The sequence below is a fragment of the Rhincodon typus genome, chromosome 32 (genome assembly GCF_021869965.1).
Source record: "Rhincodon typus isolate 14 chromosome 32, sRhiTyp1.1, whole genome shotgun sequence".
Taxonomy (NCBI): domain Eukaryota; kingdom Metazoa; phylum Chordata; class Chondrichthyes; order Orectolobiformes; family Rhincodontidae; genus Rhincodon; species Rhincodon typus.
In genome coordinates, this window is record NC_063363.1 from 37272802 (window position 1) to 37293331 (window position 20530).

General features: G+C 42.1%; 1 protein-coding gene across 1 annotated transcript in view; it reads left to right on the forward strand.

Moving 5' to 3' along the window:
- Positions 1–20530, forward strand: part of endou (endonuclease, polyU-specific) — a 75240-nt gene that overhangs the window by 12298 nt on the left and 42412 nt on the right. The window contains exons 2-3 of the mRNA XM_048615384.1: positions 6884–7003; positions 15711–15870. Coding sequence (XP_048471341.1) covers positions 6884–7003; positions 15711–15870 — 280 coding nt within the window. The remainder of the gene's footprint in view (positions 1–6883; positions 7004–15710; positions 15871–20530) is intronic.

The window sequence follows — 20530 nt, forward strand, 5'->3', positions numbered from 1 at the left end:
CCATGCAAGGTGGCCACGTTGTCCCACTGGTTTTTTTGTCAGGCGAGCCAAGTTTACAGAGTCTGGCAACTGGGAGTTCAACTGGGAAAGCCATCTCTCTTCCCCTCAATCGACTCCTCTTCAGACGTATCCACTCTCTGGCCTGTGAACTTAATTTGGTTGCAACTGCACTTGAAGCCACCATGAGGCAACCACAACTGGGGTGGTGCTAATGAAATACTCACTTCCTTTGACCTGCACCTTGGGGAGGGATTGGTTCCCACTATCTGGTTTGATTTGGGATACTGCTGCTCATTCTCGCATTAGACCATTCAGCCCCTCAACCCTCTCTATCATTTGACAGGTTCACGGCTGAACTGACATTCCTCTTGCCCACTTTCCTGCCCTTTCCCATAACTCTTGACTTCCCCTACTGATCAAGGATCTATCTGGTCCTTAAATATACACAAGGACTCTGCTCCCACAGCTCTCTGCAGCAAGGAGTTCCAAATGACACTCAGCCCTCTTGAGAAAAGAAATTCCTCTTTCTCTCAGTCTTAAGTTGGTACCCCTTTATTCTGAGACTGCACCCTCTGCTCCGAGTCTGTAACTGGAGGAGAAACACCCTTTCAGTAGTTATCCTGTCGAGCCCCTCAAGACTTCTATATGTTTCAAGAGATGATTCCTCATTCTTTTAATTTCAGTGAGTAGATCTCCAATCTGTTTAGCCTTTGCTCATGAAACAATCCCTCCATACCTGGGATCTTCCCCACAAACCTTCAATGAAATATATTTCCTTAAATAAGGGGTCCAAAACTACTCTCAGTAATCCAGATGGCCTTACCAGCACCTACTTTTGTACTCCAACCCCCTTGAAATAAATGAACATCATTCTAATAGTCTTCCTGATTACCAGCTGCACCGATGTGCTTGCTTAGTGTTTCATGCACAAATACACCCCCAAAGTCGCTTTGCGTTGCAGCTTTCTGCAGTTTTTCTCCATTTAAATATTTTGCTCCTCTGTTCTCCCTTCCAAAGTGAACAACTGCACACATTATATCATAGTATGTTGTATTTGCCCACATATATAACCAATCAATGTCTTTGTAAATTTTTTGTATCCCTCTTATAACTTGCCTTTCTTTTGTATCGTCTGCCAGAGTACATTCACTTCTTTCCTCTAAGCCATTAATATATATTGTACTGATCCCTATGGAACCTAGGTGGTTGCACATCATCAACTTGAAAAAGAAGCCCTATCCCACTCATTATTTCATGCCCATTAGACAATTTGATATCCATTCAACACTACCTCCATCATCATGGACTGTTATCGATGACTTATGCTTTTGTGAGGTATCTTGGTGAATGCCTTCTGGAAGTTTACATGCAACACATCTTCTTATTTCCCTCTGTCCATTCTAGTTGAGACTTCCTTGAAAATGTCTAATAAATTAGTCAGACTCTATTTCCCTTTTATGAAGCCACGCTGACTGCTTGATTAAATTCACTTTCCAAATGCTATTAATTCCCTAATAATTGATTCCAACATTTTTCCAATAATAGATGTTAAGGCTGATCATTTCCTACTTTCTGCCTCCCGTTTTGAATAGGTTGTCACAATGTTGATCTTGCGTACGTACATCCTGTGTGGCATAACCGGTATGCCTTACTCTGTCCAAGTTGTTTTTTTCCATCCTATGATCTCTATGTCCTTGATTACCATAATCTGCCTGTACTACTTGCAAACAAAGTTTTTCACTGTACTTAGGTCCACATGACAATAAATCAAATCAATCAATCATTGGTAGTTTTCCAATCCTCTGGTACTTCTCCAGAATCAAAATACCTTTGGAAAATTACAACCAATATCATTAGTGATAGTGATGCTACTTAATTTCTTTTTTTAGTAGTAGAGATATCTGCACTGTAGAGGATTCTATGAATTTGTGTTCTTCTACTGTAAAGCATGAAGCAAAATATCTGTTTAACTCCTTGGCCATTTCCTTGTTCCCATAAATATCTCCCCAGATTTACTTTCCAAGGGGGGCCTATGTTCACTTTGACCCCTCTCTTTCTTATATATTTAAAGAAGCCATTATTGTCCGTTTATATATTACTCACTAGTTTGCCCTCATAACTCACTGCACAGCAATCAGCTTGTCAGCTAGGTGAGTCATCTCCCTTACTACTTGCATGTGTAAAAGCATGTGTGAATTGCCACATGCTATTTTTAATTCAGTTACTTATCAAGACATCTCTCAGACAGTCAAATACTAAAACAACTACTTAAACTTTATTACCTGTAGCAACCAAAGTAAGACCTGTCAAGTAAGCAAGTTAAACCTCACAACCCCAACTTACCTATTCCCCAATTAATGATGGAATTTAGTTACAATTCCATCCACGACTGTTTGTTTCTAAGAGTCCTCATGCAGTGTGGTTTGCCGGAGTTCTGCTGCTGAAGAATCTCAGAGTTGAATTTTCTGTCTTGTGATGTTTGTGATGTGACATTATAAATGTTCCTCTGGATCCACAATATTGATTACACCTCTGAGATCATCAAGTCTGTAGCTTGCCACCTTATCAGAATTAGTTTCTGTTGTCCTTGCTATATTGGTGTCAGCTGTCTGTTTGAAACACAGACTGCCCTGCCATTAAGTCCTTCACCTCAGGACATTTGTAATTGCCCATTTGTCACAAGCAGCTAGTTATCAAGCAGATGTTATCTGCTGTGTCCCAGGAAACCGTTTGTTTATATTGCTTTGACTCTTTCTTTGTCCCAGGATTGGTTTGTTGCTTTCAATTCCTTTGTAACAATTTGGCTTTGTCACTTTTATCCCAAGAAAAAGTTTATTACAGAAATGATTATTACTGATTTTTTTTCCAATCATGAGCAGTTAACGTTGTCACACTATTTTTGATCTTGCATGTTCTCCTTTGATTGTAAAAATGGTGTTATCCAGCAGGGAGCTGGGCTTCCTTTTTAAATTTGCAAACCAGGTCAAGGAACTTCACCTAAGGAGAAGAATTCCACCATCTACTCGTTGCTATATCTCTTTCAACCTCGGAGGCAGGTCTAATTGACGCACTCAAAGGGGAAATGATATTGTTACCTGTAAAGGACGAACATGCAGAGATACAGGGAGAAGTCTGAGGAATGGCACTCATCTGCAAGTACTCATTTGCAGTGCTGGTGTAGACATGAAAGAGTGAATGGTTCACTTTTATGTTATAGCAATTAGAGTCAGAGTTGTACAGCACGGAACAGACCCGTCAGTCCAACTCATCCATGTGGACCAGATATCCTATATTAAATTAGTTCCATTTTCCAGCATTTGGCCCTTATCCCTCTCAACCCTTTCAGTTCGTGTACGCATCCAAATGCCTCTTAAATGTTGTCATTGTAGCAGCTTCCACCACTTCCTCTGACTCCCCTACCCTGGAATAAAGACCTTGGCTATTCACCCTTTCCATGACCTTCATGATTTTATAAACTTCTATAAAGGTCACCCTCAGCCTCCAATGCTCCAGGAAAAATAGCCCCAGCCCATTTAGCGACCCCTGTAGGCTCAAATCCTCCAGTCCCAGACATATCCTTGTAAATCTTTTCTGCACCCTTTCAAGTTTAACAACATCTTTCCTATAGCAGGGAGACTAGAATTGAATGCAGAATTCAAAAGTGGCCTAGCCAATGACCTGTACAGCTGCAACATGACATCTCTACTCCTATACTCAGTGCACAGAGCAATAAAGGCAAGTGTACCAAACACCTTCTTCATTATCGTGTCTAATTGTGACTCCACCTTTAAAGAATTATGAACTTGCACTCCAACGTCTTTTGTTTGGCAACACTACCCAGGACCCTACATTAAGTATATGAGTCCTGCCCTGATTTGCCTTTCCAAAGAACAACACCTCACATTTATTTAATTCTGTGATTTCATGTAGGCTGTAGGGAGGAAATAGTAAATTTCAGGTGCCAGACTAGGAACAATAGTAGGCCATTCAGCCTCTTAAGCCTGTACACCAGCCAATGAGATCATGGTTGATTTGTGGTCTAACTCTATATACCTGCCTTCGGCCAATATCCCTTAACACCTTTGCTTAGCAAAATCTTATCTATCTCAGATTTAAAATTAACGACTGATCCAGCATCCACATCTACCACCCTTTGTGTGTAGAAGCGCTTCCAATCATCTCTCATGGAGTCCCTGCAGTTTTGAAGCAGGCCATTTGGCCCTTCAAGCCCACTCCCACCCTCTGAAGAGCATCCCACCCAGACCTAAACCCCTGCCCTATCCCTGTAAGCCTGCATTTTCCATGGCTAATCCACCTAGCCTGCATATCATTGGAAACAGTGGGCAATTTAGCATGGCCAATCCTCCCAAAGTGCACATCTTTGGCCTATAGGAGGAAACCCACACAGAAGCACATGCAAACTCCACACAGACAGACAGTCACCCCAAGGCTGGAATCGAACCCAGGTCGCTGGTGCTGTGAGGTAGCAGTGCTGACCACTGAGCTACTGCGATATTAATATCTTAAAGACTTTGATCAGATCACCTTCAATCTTCTAAATTTTGGAGAAAGCAAATCTACTTGTATAATCTCGCCTCATAACTTAACCCCTGAAGCCTAGGTATCAGTCTTGTAAACCTACATTGTAATCCCCCTAAGGCCAATAAATTCTCCTTGAGGTGTGGTTCCCAGATCTGCTCAAAGTACTCCTAAGTGGGGTCTAACAATTGATTTTTCATGACTACACGTAACTTCTGCATCCTTGTACACCAGTCCTATAGAAACGTACAGGCCAACATTACATTAGCTTTCTTGATTATTTTCTGCACCTGATCATGCCATTTTAAAGATCTATCTACCTGAACACCCTAGTCTCCAAATATCCACCACATTTAACTTCATATTATCTAGAAAGTACCCTGATCTATCCTTTTTTGGACCAAAATGGATAACCTCACGCTTGATAACATTGAACTCTATCTACAACAATTTTGTCCATTCTCTTCGGCTATCAAGATCCTTTTTTAATTTGATACTAACATTTCTCTGTCTAAAATACCGTTCACTTTGCATGAGAAAGATGACATTAAACCACAAAATTTGCAAGGATGTTATGGAGATTGGGGGCTTTGAGTTATAAGGAGAGCCTGGATAGGCTTGGACTTTTTTCCTTGGAGATCGAAGGGTGATCTTACAGAGGTTTATAAAATCATGAGGGACATAGATAAGGTGAATAACCAAAGTTTTTTACCCCCAGGGTAGGGAGTCCAAAACTTTTAAGTTGAGAGGGGAAAGATTTAAAAGAGACCTGAAGGGCAACTTTTTCGCATGAGGGTGGTGCGAACTGACAGAGGAAGCGGTAGAGGCAGGTAGAATTACAACATTTAAAAGACATTTGGACAGGTACGTGAATAGGGAAAATTTAGAGGTAAATGGGCCAAATGCAGGAACTTGTTCAGTTTAGGAAAGCTGGCTGGCATGGATGAGTGGGCTGAGGGGTCGTTCTCCATGTTGTATAACTCCATGACTTGTTGCTGATTCTAGTACTATATCATTATCTAAGGTTTTGGAGTAGATCTGTAGCTCGGGTTGTGGGTGTTGAGGTTGGTTGGCTCGCCGAGCTGGTTTGTTGTTCCGCAGATGTTTCGTTACCGTGCTTGGTAACATCCTCAGTGCAGCCTCTGATGAAGCGTCGACGTGTTTTCCCGCCTGGTTTTTAAACTCTGGTGTCCGTTGTGATGGATTGCCTCACTTCCGGGTTTCCTCCGTAGTGGAATGTATATGGGGTCGAGTTCAATGTGTTTATTAATAGCATGCTTCGTGGAGTGCCATGCTTCCTGGAATTCTCGTGCTTGTCTCTGCCTAGCCTGTCCCAGGATCTTGCTATTGTCCCAGTCGAAGTCATGGTTCTCCTTGTCCATGTGGATTGAGATGAGTGACCAATACTCAGAGTTTAAAAACCAGGCGGGAAAACACACCGACGCTTCATCACAGACTACACTGAGGATGTTACCAAGCACGGTAACAAAACGTCTGCGGAACAACAAACCAGTTCGGTGAGCCAACCAACCTCAACTATATCATTATGATCATGTATTTATGAAAGGTTACTGCTTTGAACCAGTTATAATTAATTTTGTCATAAATTGAACGTGTTATGAATTTACAATGAATAAAAATGACTAAGTGAGATTCAGAGATACAAAATAGTCCATAGTTTTGAAACTCCATTGACTTCCTTCAATGTTTGCTCCCTCTACCATCAATGCACAATGCAGGTACATACTGGCAGCAATCTGTATCATCTACAAGCTGCACTACAGCAACTCACCAACGCTCCTTCAACAGCACCTTCCAAACCTGTGGCCTCTATCATCAAGAGCAAGGATAGCAAAGCACCATGGGAACACCATGCCTGCAAATTCCCCTTTGAGTCACACACCATATTTCCTAGGAAATACATCACTGTTTCTTCACTGTCACTCGGTCAAACTTCCTCACTACACCATATGGACAACAGTTCGAAAAGGCAACTCACCACGACCACCACCACCTTCAAGGCAGCTGGGAGTGGACAATAAATGCAGGTGTAGCTTATGACCACCCACACCTCATAAGCTAAAGTTAATGTATTATTAAAACCAAAGTAGTATGTTCCTAGTCCTCCTTTTTATACCCTGATCTTCTTATCCCTGCTCCACCTCCTCCATGTGTGTCCCTGCCCCACTCCCACCTCCACCCAACCTCCCAGCACCCCTCCTCCTCTGTGTGCTTTTTGTCCCCTCTTTCAGTTCCTAATGGAAGTTGATAGAATATTTCAGCCCGAGGAGCAGAAATAGAAGGCAGATTTTGTTATTCCATTAATCTCTACTCTTGTTTACAGGAAACAAGGATTCATGTGTTGATCGTTGTGGGGATCATGTGAACCACAATTATAACTGTCAATGTAATAGTGCATGTGTGAGGCATGGGGACTGTTGCTCCGACTACAACTCGTGTGATGGTATGTAAAGAACCAGTGATAGTTTAAAAGTTAACAGAATGTTCAGCTGCTCAAATACAGAAACAGTGAAGAGCAACAGTGATGATGCTCCTCTTCCTGATCACCATCTCAGGCTGAACCTGACTTAACAATTTCCTATTTGATCCTGAACTACATTTCTGACTTCTGTCTCTCCATCACTAAGACCACGTTAAATTTATTCTCTCTTTCTGGATTTGTTTCTGACTTTCTTTGTCCTCCACTCTCATGCCAGTAAATTTGTTCTTCTCTGTCTTAGTCCCTCTGACCACAGTCACAGTCCCTCTCATTGTCTCGCTCTCTGTCTCTATTTATCTCTGTATTTTACATTGATTGCATTTGGAGAATTTTTACATCTTTGTGTCTCTCTTATCCATCCCTTATCAGAGTCATTATCTTTCTTATAGGACATTGAACAGTATAGCGTTGGAACAAGCCCTTCAGCCTACCAGTCTAGGCTCCCTTTCTCTCTATCTCTCTTTCACCTCTTGTTTTTTCTCCCATTCTCTGTCACCATTTCTCTTTCTCTCCCTCCCTCTCCTCGTTAAATGTTTGAAGTCTTGCTTTCTTTAATATAGTTCAATTTCCAACACTGTTTGGCTCCCGAGAAGAGTCATTGGACTTAAAATGATAACTCTGTTTCTCTCTCCAGAGATGCTGCCAGACCTACTGAGTTTCTCTTGCACTTTGTTTAAAATTTTCTTTCCCTATTATGATCTCTTTAATCAAATGTTTCCTCACATGTTCTAATATCCCTTTATCTGGTACGATGTTAAAAAGTTGTCTAATTACACTTCTATAAAGTACCTGCAAATGTTTGCAATATTAATAAATTTCTGTCTTGAACAGTCTCCCAAATGTGGGAAAGTTCACAAATCTGCACAAGTCATGATTCAGAGACACAACTGAACCTGCTGTTTTTTTACTCATTGCAGTGGGGTTGTCTTGCAGGAGAAGGTGCAGTGAAGCTTACAATCCCAACAACCCCTGTCACTGCCACACCAAGTGCAGCCAATATCATAATTGCTGCCAGGACTATTCTTCTCAGTGTGGGGGTAAAAGTGAACTACACTGAAAGTGAACTTCCAATTCCCCGGTCCCCAACACCTTATCTTTACCATGGACGTCCAGTCCCTCTACACCTGCATTCCCCATGCAGATGGCCTTAAGGCCCTCCGCTTCTTCCTGTCCCACAGGCCCGACCAGTCCCCCTCCACTGACACCCTCATCCGCTTAGCCGAACTCGTCCTCACCCTCAACAACTTCTCTTTCAATTCCTCCCACTTCCTACAGACAAAGGGGGTGGCCATGGGTACCCGCATGGGCCCAAGCTACGCCTGCCCCTTTGTAGGTTACTTGGAACAATCCCTCTTCCGTACCTACACCGGCCCTAAACCCCACCTCTTCCTCCGTTACATTGATGACTGTATCGGCGCCGCCTCATGCTCCCACGAGAAGCTCGAACAGTTCATCCACTTCACTAACACCTTCCACCCCAACCTTAAGTTTACGTGGACCATCTCTAACACCTCTCTCCCCTTCCTGGACCTCTCTGTCTCCATATCGGGCAACCACCTAGAAACCGATATTCATTTCAAGCCCACCAACTCCCACAGCTACCTAGAATACTCCTCCTCCCACCCACCTTCCTGCAAAAATGCTATCCCCTATTCCCAATTCCTTCGCCTCCGCCGCATCTGCTCCCAGGATGAGGCATTCCACTCCCGTACATCTCAGTTGTCCTCGTTTTTCAAGGACCGTAACTTCCCCCTCTCAGTGGTCGAGAACGCCCTCAACCGTGTCTCCCACATCTCCTGCAACTCATCCCTCACACCCCGTCCATGCAATAAGAACAAAAAAAAATCCCTCTCGTCCTCACGTACCACCCCACCAACCTCCGGATCCAATGCATCATCCTCCGACACTTCCGCCATCTGCAATCCGACCCCACCACCAAAGACATCTTTCCCTCCCCACCCTTATCTCCTTTCCAGAGGGACCACTCTCTACGTGACTCCCTTGTCCACTCCACACTCCCCTCCAGCTCCACCACACCCGGCACTTTTCCCTGCAACCGCAGGAAGTGCTACACCTGCCCCCATACCTCCTCCCTCACCCCCATCCCAGGCCCCAAGAAGACTTTCCACATCAAGCAGATGTTCACCTGCACATCTGCCAATATGGCATACTGCATCCGCTGTACCCGGTGTGGCTTCCTCTACATCAGGGAAACCAAGCGGAGGCTCGGGGACTGCTTTGCAGAACACCTACGCTCAGTTCGCAATGAACATCTGCACCTCCCAGTCGCGAACCATTTCAACACCCCCTCCCATTCCTCAGATGACATGTCCATCCTGGGCCTCCTGCAGTGCCACAACGATGCCACCCGAAGGTTGCAGGAACAGCAACTCATATTCCGCTTGGGAACCCTGCAGCCCAATGGTATCAATGTGGATTTCACAAGCTTCAAAATCTCCCCTCCCCCTACCGCATCCCAAAACCAGTCCAGCTCGTCCCTGCCTCCCTAACCTGTTCTTCCTCCCACCTATCCCCTCCTCCCACCTCAAGCCCCACCCCCATCTCCTACCTACTAACCTCATCCCGCCCCCTTGACCTGTCCGTCCTCCCTGGACTGACCTATCCCCTGCCTACCTCCCCACCTACACTCACCTTTACTGGCCCCATCCCCGCCTCTTCGACCTGTTTGTTTCCTCTCCACCTATCCTCTCCTCTATCCATCTTCTATCCGCCTCCCACTCTCTCCCTATTTATTTCAGAACCCCCTCTTCTGATGAAGGGTCTAGGCCCGAAACGTCAGCCTTTCTGCTCCTATGATGCCGCTTGGCCTGCTGTGTTCATCCAGCCCTGCACCTTGTTGTCTCGGATTCTCCAGCATCTGCAGATCCTACTATACTGATTGAGTTTGCATCCCTATTTCCCTCTCATTGTCTCTCTCTCTCTCCCTGCCTGTCTGTCTTCTTCAAACTTCCTTCTGTTTCCCAAAGCTCTGAAGCATTATGAACTATAAGTGTAGAACTTCAAAAAGATAGGGTGGTGGAATGGCAGACAAATGGCAGATGAGGTTCAATGCAGAGAAATGTGAAGTGATTCACTTCAGTTGGAACAATGCAGAGAGACAATGCAATATAATACAATTCTAAAGGGGTTATAGAAGACGGATCTAGGCATTTATGTGCATAATTCCTTGAAGGTACAGGATAACCTGAGGGCAGTTAATAAAGCATACACTTCATTGAGAAAATCTTAGAATACAAGAACAAAAAGGTTATGACCATAACAAAATAAACAGCAGGAGGCCATTCAGTCACTCAAATCCTGCTCTACAATTCAATGGGATCATGCCTGAAGCGGCATTCCTCATGTCCACTTTCATGCCCTTTCCACATAATCAATTAGGGAATCAAATGTTAACAGTCTAACTTTCTCAGCCTTAAATATACACAAGGACTCTATTCCCACAACTCTCTGAAGCAAGGAGTTCCAAAGACTCTTGAACCTTAGAGGGAAAAAAAACACCTCATCTCAATCTTAAATTGGTACACCTTTTATTCTGAGACTATGCTCCCTAGTCCTAGACTTGCCCATGAAGGAAAAATATCTGCTCATCATTTACCCTGTCAAACCCCTTAAGAATCCTATATGTTTCAATGACATCACCTTTTATTCTTCTAAATTGCAATGACTACATTCCCAATTTGTTTAGCCTTTGCTCACAGGATAATCTCTCCATACCAGGGATCACCATGGTGAGCTGAAAATGAAATATCTTTCCTTCAATAAGTGGACCAAAACTGCTCATTGCTGTGGTCTCACCAGCACCTTGTACAATTGTTGTAATTCTTCCCTACCCTTTACTCAAACCCCCTTGAAATTAGAGCGAACATTCCTATAACCTTCCTGATTATGCACTGCACCTGTGTGCTAGCTTTCTGTATTTTGTTCACAAATACCTCCAAAGTCCCTTTGTGTTGCAGTTTTCTGCTGTTGTTTTTCCATTTAAGCAATGCTCTTTTACAGAGTTATACACCATAGAAACAGGCCTTTCAGACTGCTATGTCTATGTCAACCAACTGACAACAAACTACGCCTGTCCCATTTACTTGAACTTGGTCCATAGCCGACTATGTTGTGGCATTATAGTTGCTCATATAAATGCTTCCTTTACCCTGTCAGGCAGGAATTCCATATTTCTACCACACTCTGGGTGGAAATGAAAGTTTCCTCAGATCTCCTTTTAAACCACTTTTTCCTCACCTTAAACTTATGCCCTATGGTCTTAGACATGTCTGCAAAATATTCTCACCTGTCATAATTTTGTATACCTCAAACATATCCCCCCTCAGTCTCCTCTGCTCTAAGGAAAATAAACCCAGCCTATCCAGTCTCTCCTCACAACAGAGTTCATCCCAGGCAATATCGTAGTGAATCTCTCTACAGCCTCTCCAGTGCAATCAAGTCCTTCCAATAGTGTGGCAACCAGAATTATAAACAGTATTCCATCTGTGCCCTAACCAATGTTTTATAAAGTTCTAAGAAGACTTCCTTGCTCCTACATTCTACACTCTGGCTAATGAAGACAAGCATTCTGTATGTCTTCTTTACCTCCCTGTCGGCATGTGCTGACAACTTCAAGGATCTTTTGAATTCCCTTCAAAAATGAACAACTTCACATTTGCCCACAATATATGTACTCTATTTGCCAACTTTTTGCCCACTTACCTCTCTGTAAACTGTTTGCATCCCACTTGTAGCCTGCCTTTCCATTTAGTTTTGTATCATCTGCAAATTTAACTACAGCACATTCGTTTCCTTCATCCAAGTCATTATTACATATTATAAACAGTTGTGGTTGCAGCAATGATCCCCGTAGAACCCCTCGGTTTAAAGGTTGCCAACATGAAAAAGAATCCCTTATCCCCACTCACTGTTTCCCGCCCATTAACAATTCTCTGTTCATGCCAATACACGTATACTACATCAGGCACCACTTATGACTTAACCTTTTCAATGGGTAGAAGTGACCAATATAAGAAGGACAGTTTGCAACTGAATTGGAAAGGGGACTAACTTACTGGCAGAGGGATTTGAACTAGTTTGTGGGGGCGGTAACGAGGAGTTTTGACCATAAGGGAGGGAGTTTGAGGGTTTTGACTTAATGTAAGTGAAGGAACAGTGATATGTTTCCAAGTCAGGATGGTAAGTGGCTTGGAGTGGAACTGAAGGTGATGGTGCTCCGATGTATCTATTGTCTTTGTCCCGATAGGCGGTAGTAGTCATGGCTTGGAATTTGCTGTTGTTGGAGATACATCATGCTACCATTGGAAGTGGGTGCATGTTTATTGGTGTGGTATTATCAAGTGGGTTATTTTGTCCTGGTTGGTGTCAAGCTTCTCAGTGTTATCACAACTGTTCTCAAATAGACACTCATCCATCACATTCCTGACTTGTGCCTTGTAGATGTTGGATGATGGGGCTGCAAGATTCCTAGCCTCTGAATTGCTCTTGTAGTCAGAGAATTTATGTGGCTAGCCCAGCTCAGTTTCTGGTCCCAGTTTGTTAATAGTGGGGTTCTGGTGGTAATGCAAAGGAGAGAGAGTTAGATTCTCTCTTGCTTGAGAAGGTAATTCCTTGTCATTTGTGTGGTGTAAAAGTTACTTACCACTTTCAAGCTCAAGCCTGGATATTGTCCGAGTCTTGCTGTGGTTTGAACACAATGATGCCGAGTATTTTGCAGTCATCAGTGAACATCTCACTTCTGACATTATGATGGACAGAAAGTCATCGATGAAGTAGCTGCTGGATGGGCCTAGGACACCACCCTGAGGTACTCCAGCAGAGATGTCCTGGGGCTGAGATGACTAACTTCTAACAACCTAAATTATCTTTGTGCCAGGTGTGGCTCCAGCCAACAGAGAGTTTTCCCCCAATTTTCATTGACTACAGTTTTGCTAGGGCCCCTTGATGCTATATTCTATCAAAGGTGGACTTGATGTCAAGGGAAGTCACTTGCATCCCACCTCACCTCCAGAATTCAGCTCCTGTTCCCCATGTCTGGACCAAGGCTGTAATGAGTTCAGGAGCTGTGTGGCCCTGGTAGAGCCCAAGTTGAGTATCAGTGAGCAGGTTATTGCTAATTAATTGCTGATTAGTCACCCTGTTCTTGCCTCCTTCCATCACTTTACTGATTGATGGGACAGTAATTAACTGTGTGTTTTGTGCTTTCTGTATACAGGACATATGTGGTACTGAAACAAGTTTGCTAGGGGCATAGCATATTCTGGACCACAAGTCTTCAGTCCTATTGCCAGAATATTGTCAGGGCCATACCCTTTATCGTATCTGGGGCCTCCAACTCAATCATGTTGAGTGACTCAAATTGGCTGAAGATTGACATCAGTGATCATTCACTCGGCACATCTGGCTGAAGACCTTTGTGAATGCCTTTTGCACTGATATGCTGGGCTCCCCATTGTTGAACGTGGGGATGTTTGTGGAGTCTCCTCCTCCAGCAAGTTGTTTAATTGCACACCTTCATTAACAACGAGCTAATCAGAGCTTAGATCTGGTTGTGGAAATTCTTAGCTCTGTCTATCAGTTGCTGCTTGTGTTGTTTTTCCTCCTCTGACAGTTGAGTGGAAGTTGTACTGGGCCATGGGGTTGTAGATTGTATTGGAGTACAGTTCAGCTGCTGTGATGGTCCACCATACATCGTGGATGCTAGATCTGTTCAATGTCCATCGCATTTAGCACAGTAAAAGGTGTGCGCGCGTGTATGTGCAGTGATAGTATGTGGCAGTCAACAGGAAGTTTGCTTGCTCATTTTTGACTAGAACTGATTAGATGTCTAACTCCAAACCTTTGCTAATCACCATGGTAAGATTCAAACTCAAGTCCCCTGGGTCCCCTGGGTCCCCTGAGACCTGGGTTTCTGACTTACTAGTCCTGCAACAATATCATTGGGCCTTCACCTCCCACTCTATTCTTCTTACCAAAGTGCATAGCCTCACATTTTCGTGCATTCTATTCCATCTGCCAGATCCACCCCACCCTTCCCCTCCCAGACTCTGTCATTCTCACCACTTGCCTTCCCACCTATTTTTATACCATTCACAATCTTGGCTATAATACATTCATTTTCCATAAATAATTGTGGCCCCAGCAGTGATCCCTGTGGCTCCATTAGCTGAATGGCAAAAATTTCACCACCCCCTTCCCAGCTCACACCCCAACTCTCTGTCTTCTGTTAGTTATCCAATCCTCTATCCTTGCCAATATATTATTCATGTTGATCATGAAAACCACAAAGAAGCATAAGAGTGGCAGGGCACAGAATGTATTGTGAGTGGGAACTGCGCAACATTAAGCAAAACACACTTTATTCATACTCTATTGTTAAAATACAGCAAAAGAGAGAAGAAACAAGGACACAAGTTGCTGGAAAAGCTCAGGAAGTCTGGCAGCATCTGTGAAGAGAAATTAGAGTTAATGTTTAGGGTCCAGTGACCCTTCCTGTCATCACCAAGAATGGCTTAGTAGAAATGTTTTTTCTAATCATACTATAAATTTCTCAGTATATTGTTAAGACTTCCTTAATCATGGATTTGATAATTTTCCCAATGAGAGAAGTTTGGCCAACTTGCATGTATTTCTGTTTTCCCTCTCCTTCCTTTCCTGAAATGTTTAAATTCCTATATAGTGGGACTATTCCTGAACTTAAGGAACATTGTGAACTGATAGCTACAAATATAGAAGGTGTGCTTGCTATCTCTTTTAGAATACTGGGATGTGGATACCAGGGATTTATTGGAATTTAGACCCTTAGGTTTCTTCAGTACTTTCTCTTTGATATGAATTATCATAATTTTGAAACTCTTACCACCTTTTTGGTTCCCTCTATTTCTGGTGTACAACTTTTGTTTCCCACTGTGATTATAGGCACAAAATATTTGTTTGATGTCTCTGTGATTTCCTTATTCCCCATCATATTTTCTCATATCTCTGTCTCCAAGGGATCAATTTTTTTTTGCTACTACCTATATCTTTGTAAAAGTTCTTACAGTTTGTTTTTTATATTTATTGCTAGTTTATTCTCATGACTTATATTTTTCCTTTTTCATCAGATAATTCCCATCATTCCCCAGTGTTCTGCAATGTCTGCAACCCAGACTGTGCAACTTTGGTTCAGCGTGGCTAGGCTGCAATCTTCAGTCACTTACTGCAATTATGGCTGTTTGGGCTGCGATGCAATCCACAGATTTTGACATACTGCAGTCACAGCACAGCATCAGCCATGCCAGCCTAGGCTCATTAAATAAATAGTTATTAACTTACAGATAAATTAGTAGATATGTCCCACTGTCCTAGCTTGGAGACAAAGAAAAGGGACTCATCAAAATTGGAGGCAAGTAAAGGTAGTTAAAAAGAACATCTCTTCTCCATCTGTTTTGAATTCCCACTTGAACCACATTTCTGACTTTGCATTTGACCTACATACCACAGAGGTTGCATCTCCTTGCCCTCTTGCTGTTTCAGTCTCACTCACTCTCTTATTGCCATACACTGTTGCATTCTCTAGTTCACTACCCTCTCTTTTTTGTACTGATTGGGTTTGCAATGTAAATGATGAACAGTTCCTGATGTTGCTAATGTGAATTTTATTAACTTGCAGGAAGTGAAGCCGGTTTTACAGATGAGGAAATACTCATCGTTTCTGAGCAGCTTTATTCTCTAGACACCAACAAAGCAACGGAGAATGAAATACATCTTAATCTTCAAGGCTTTGTTTCTAACTCGCAAACTGGGGCTAAGATTGATTATGCCCAACAGCGGTAGGTGCAGTTGATGAACTTAAAATCATCCAATGATCTGCCCTCCACGTTCTAACTTGTATCTAGTCTCATTACCCATCATAGAACATAGAGTGTTACAGCACAGGAACAGGCTTTTTGACTCATCATTTCTGTGCTGAACATGATGCCAATATAAACTAATTCTTTTTGCCTGCTTTCCCATATCCCTCTAGTCCCTGCTTGTTCATGTGACCTTTGTGTATGTTTGTTTCTTGGCAAACAATGTCCCAAATTTAAATTTCTCATTCCATTTCTTCACATCTTACTTTTGTTATGGACCAGACCAAACTCCCTCAAAATATATTAAGAAAATAGCCTAGACCCTCACCTTTTCTTATTTTAAAGGTAAGTGCAAGGCGTGCCTTCCAGGTGCAATTTGATGGGTTAACTGGCAGACTGGTTAAACAAACAGAAGTTGCTGGAAAAGCTCAGCAGGTCTGGCAGCATCATCTGGGAAGAGAAATTAGAATTAACTTTTCCACTCCGATGACCCTTCGTCAAAACTCAGTTCTGAGGAAGTTAGCATTAACTCTGATTTCTCTTCTCAGATGGTGCCAGAACTGCTGAGCTTTTCCAGCAACTTCTGTTTGTGTTTCTGATTTATAGCGTTCACAGTTCTTTCAATTTTCATATAAAAGAAAGAAGAACTTACAATAACTTAAATTTTCCAATAGAGTTATTTTATTACTAAACAGCAACTGTTCCAATATAGTAACACACCTTAAACACACTCTTGGTAAAAAGGAATTTAAAAAAAAAGGTGGTCTGGAGAATTGCCTGTGAGACAATGAGAAAAAAAACATCGAGAGAAAACTCAGAAAGAGTGCAGCAAGAGATGTACTGCAGCTTCCAAACCCTGCTGAGACGCCAGCAACAACTGCTACTGAAACTAAAACTCCTGGTTGTATGGGAGCTTGCCCCTCCCATTCAGGCTGCTTCTGTTGTTCCAACTTTACAAAAAAGCCTATGGCCTCCCAAGCTGTTTACTTTCAGTAGACAGCATGATACCTGACTTAAAACATCTCTTCAAAAAAGGACAAATGCAGTCCTTAAAGCCAGAGTATCGTCACACCATTTTGCTATATCTCCAATATCCTCTTTCTCTTCAATCTAGAAGATCCTACATTCTGAACTCTTATGCATTCCAGCTTTTAATCACTCCACCATCTATGTACCATTTAGAAAATATTCTGTTTATCTCTTCTTCCGTCTAAAGTGAATCTTAATATATTTTTCCACATTACATTACACCTGTCATCTTCTTGCCGAATCAACTGACCTGTCTATATCCCTCTGAAGATTCTTCATGTTCTCTTCACATAACTCCTGGTCCATACCTAATGCGTTAATTTAGAGTGTGAACAGCTGAGGCCCCAGCACTAATCTTTGTGATGTTTCGACCCGAAAATGGCCAGTTTAATCTCACACTGCCTCACTGCCCTTTGACTCTTCTCTATTCTTACTAATATTAACCTCAACTTTCAGCCCTTAGATTACATTAAATGTTTAATGTGATACCTTATTATAGGTTTTTGGAAGATCTAAATATGTTACATCCATTGATTTTTGTTTATCCAGCTTGCTGGTTATGTACTCAAAAATAATGGATTTGTCAAAAATGATTTCCTTTTCTTTTTGACTTTGCCCATTCACAATGCCTATGATTTTCAAAGTGCCCTGCTAACACTTCCTTAACAAATTTTTCTAATGACTGATGTCTGTCCAACTGGCCTTTAGGTCCATTTTTTTTTCCCTCTCCTTTTTTGGATAGTGATAGAGTCAGAGAGTCATAGAGTCATACAGCATGGAAACAGCCCCTTCAGCCGAAACTGGTCCATGCTGAACATGGTGCCCACTCAGCTAGTTCCAATTGCCGCATTTGGTCAATATCTCTCTAAACCCTTGCATCCGTGTACCTATTCAAATGTTTTTTTACAATGTTGCTGTTGTACCTGCCTCAACCAATTTCTCTGGCAGCCCATGATGTTGCAATCTACATCCATTCATTAGGACCACTCCAAAATCTTGGGAGTTTTGAAAATCATAGCCAGTTGATCCACTGTGTGAAGATACTGTACTTCTTTTGGGAATCTCTTTCAGAGTGTAGGTCATCAGTTAATTAGAATTTTTCAGCTCTCAGTTGTGTAAATTTCACCACAATATTGTATTAATTAGATTTCTCACTCTCAAGAACATGGAAACTGATTCAAGAAATTTGGTGAAAGATTTGATGATAGGATGTAAAAGCCTTTTACACAGCAAGTGATTAGGGTCTTGAATGCACTGCTTGAGAGCATGGTGGAGAAAAGTGCAACCTTGTTCTTTCTAAAAGAAAATTGATTATTGTCTGAAGTGAAAACATTTTCAGGGTTATGGGAAAAATGTAGGGGAATGGGTCTGGCTAAGTTGCTCTTGCAGAGAGATGGCACAGATATGATGGGCTGAATGACTCCCTCTATGCTGTAATCATTGTATAATTCTATAATTTATGACTCCTAAAGACTTTGCAGGAATGTGCAGAGTTACAGAGCGAATGACAATAAATAAGATGCTCATTTGTAGAGCCATTGTAGACACATGGGCTGAAAGGTTTCCATCTGTCCTGTATAGGTTCTGTGATATTGTCCTTCCTTGTTCTTCATATGGAAATTAATCTCTTCACACACCTCTGTACTAAATTTTACCTATTACTTGTTCCCATATTCCACCTGCATTTTGAAGTTTTTAATACCATCTCCTTAAATTTCAGTTTGTAGATTAATTTAATTTTTTTTAATGTTCACCATTTCTTATCCATCACCATACCTTTCTCATCTAACTTCCCCTTAGCCAGCCCACCACTCATATCTATACAATTTGCTTTATCTAAGTTCAATACTTCATTCTGGACTCATCGCTCTCAGACTCCACACGAATTTCTATTATACCATGAAGATCACTTACTGTTAGATTATTAATTAACATCAAGTATTATTAGATAGTAAATCTTCCATGGTTAGTTCTATCTCAAATGAATTTGCCATTTGCACTTATCCAGATTGTATGAAAGTTAAAATGTCCTATGTTTATTACATTGCCTTTAGTAAACGCAGCTACTCCACATTACAAGGCTGACTGACAATCTAAATTGGTTGTCAGAGTAATCCCTCCCATACTATTTAGCAAGTGCCATCCAATAGCAGAGTCACATCAAACGTAGAACACTGAGTTGTGAAATGTGCAAGTATGGGCACTGCTTTGTTACCTTTTTTCAAAACATTGCTTCTTTTTCATTTCTTCAGAAAATTTCTGTCCTACCATAGAGCTACAGTTAGAGGGGGCCAGAAATATCTGTAACTAGTATTTCTGACCCTTGTTATTCTTTATCTCCATCCATGCTGATCCCATATGCTGTTCTTGGCCTTTAATATCCTTTCTCACTATTGTCCTTATGTCAAGTTTTGCTATTAGGGCTATTCCTCTTGTCCCACCTATTTTCTCTTCTCAAATCAAATAAAGACATGAAATTACTCACATTTATGCAGCTCTTTTCTTAAGAACCAGACATCTCAAAGCATTTACAACCAATGAAGTACTGGGGTTGTTGATTTGCTCACCGAGCCAGCTGGTTATAGTTCAGATGTTTAGTCATCAGTGCTGCCTTCGATGAAGCAGCATTGTTCTACTGCACTTAGTATTTATATGATCCTGCTGGAAGTGTTTTGTGTCATTTCCAGTTCTTAATTGGAGGGCTTTGAATATCGAGTCTAATTCCACATGTTTATTGATTGCATTATGGGTGGAGAATCAGGCCTCTAGGAATCCCCTTGCATGTCTGTAGTTGGCTTGGGCTAGGATGGTCATGTTGTCCCAGTTAAGTTGATGGCCTTCATTGTTCGAGTGTACTGAAATGAGGGAAAGTTTGTTGTGTTGTTTTGCTGCTAGCTGGTGTTTGTATATCCTATTAGCTAGTTTCCTTCCTGTGTGGCCAATGTAGTGTTTTTGGCAGTCCTTGCACAGTATTTTGTACACTACATTGGTCCTGCATGTCCTGGGTATGGGGTCCTTGTAAGTGTGTGTCGTAGTGTGGCTGTCAGTTTGTGTGGTCTCCTGGTTCTAGTGGTCGTAGGAGTCTAGTTGTCAGTTCTGATATGTTCTTGACATATGGTAATGTGGCCAGTGTATTAGGTCGTATTATGTCCTCTTGGTGTTGTCTAACTAGGATGCATCTGCAGATGAAGTTGCTGGGGTATCTATTGATAGCCTTGAATAGGTGCTCCTTCTCCATCTTGTGTTGTTCTGGCATGTTGCAGTGGTTTGAAGCCCGTTTGAATAGTGTCCTTACACAGCTTTGTTTGTGGACATTGGTGTGATTGCTGTGGAAATTGAGGATTTGGTCAGTGTGTGTTGCCTTCCTGTATACTGTGGTTTGGAACTCACCTTTCGTCATTCGTTCTACCTTGACATCTAGAAAATAAAGCTGATTGTTGTTTTCATCTTCTCTTGTGAATTTGATCCCCGTGAATATGTTGTTGATGAGGTGGTGTGTTTCTTCTAACTTAGTGTGTTTAATGATGACAAATGTGTCATTCACATATCGTATCCAGAATTTTGGCTGTATGCGGGGGAGGGTCGTGCGATCCAATCTTTGCATGGCTGC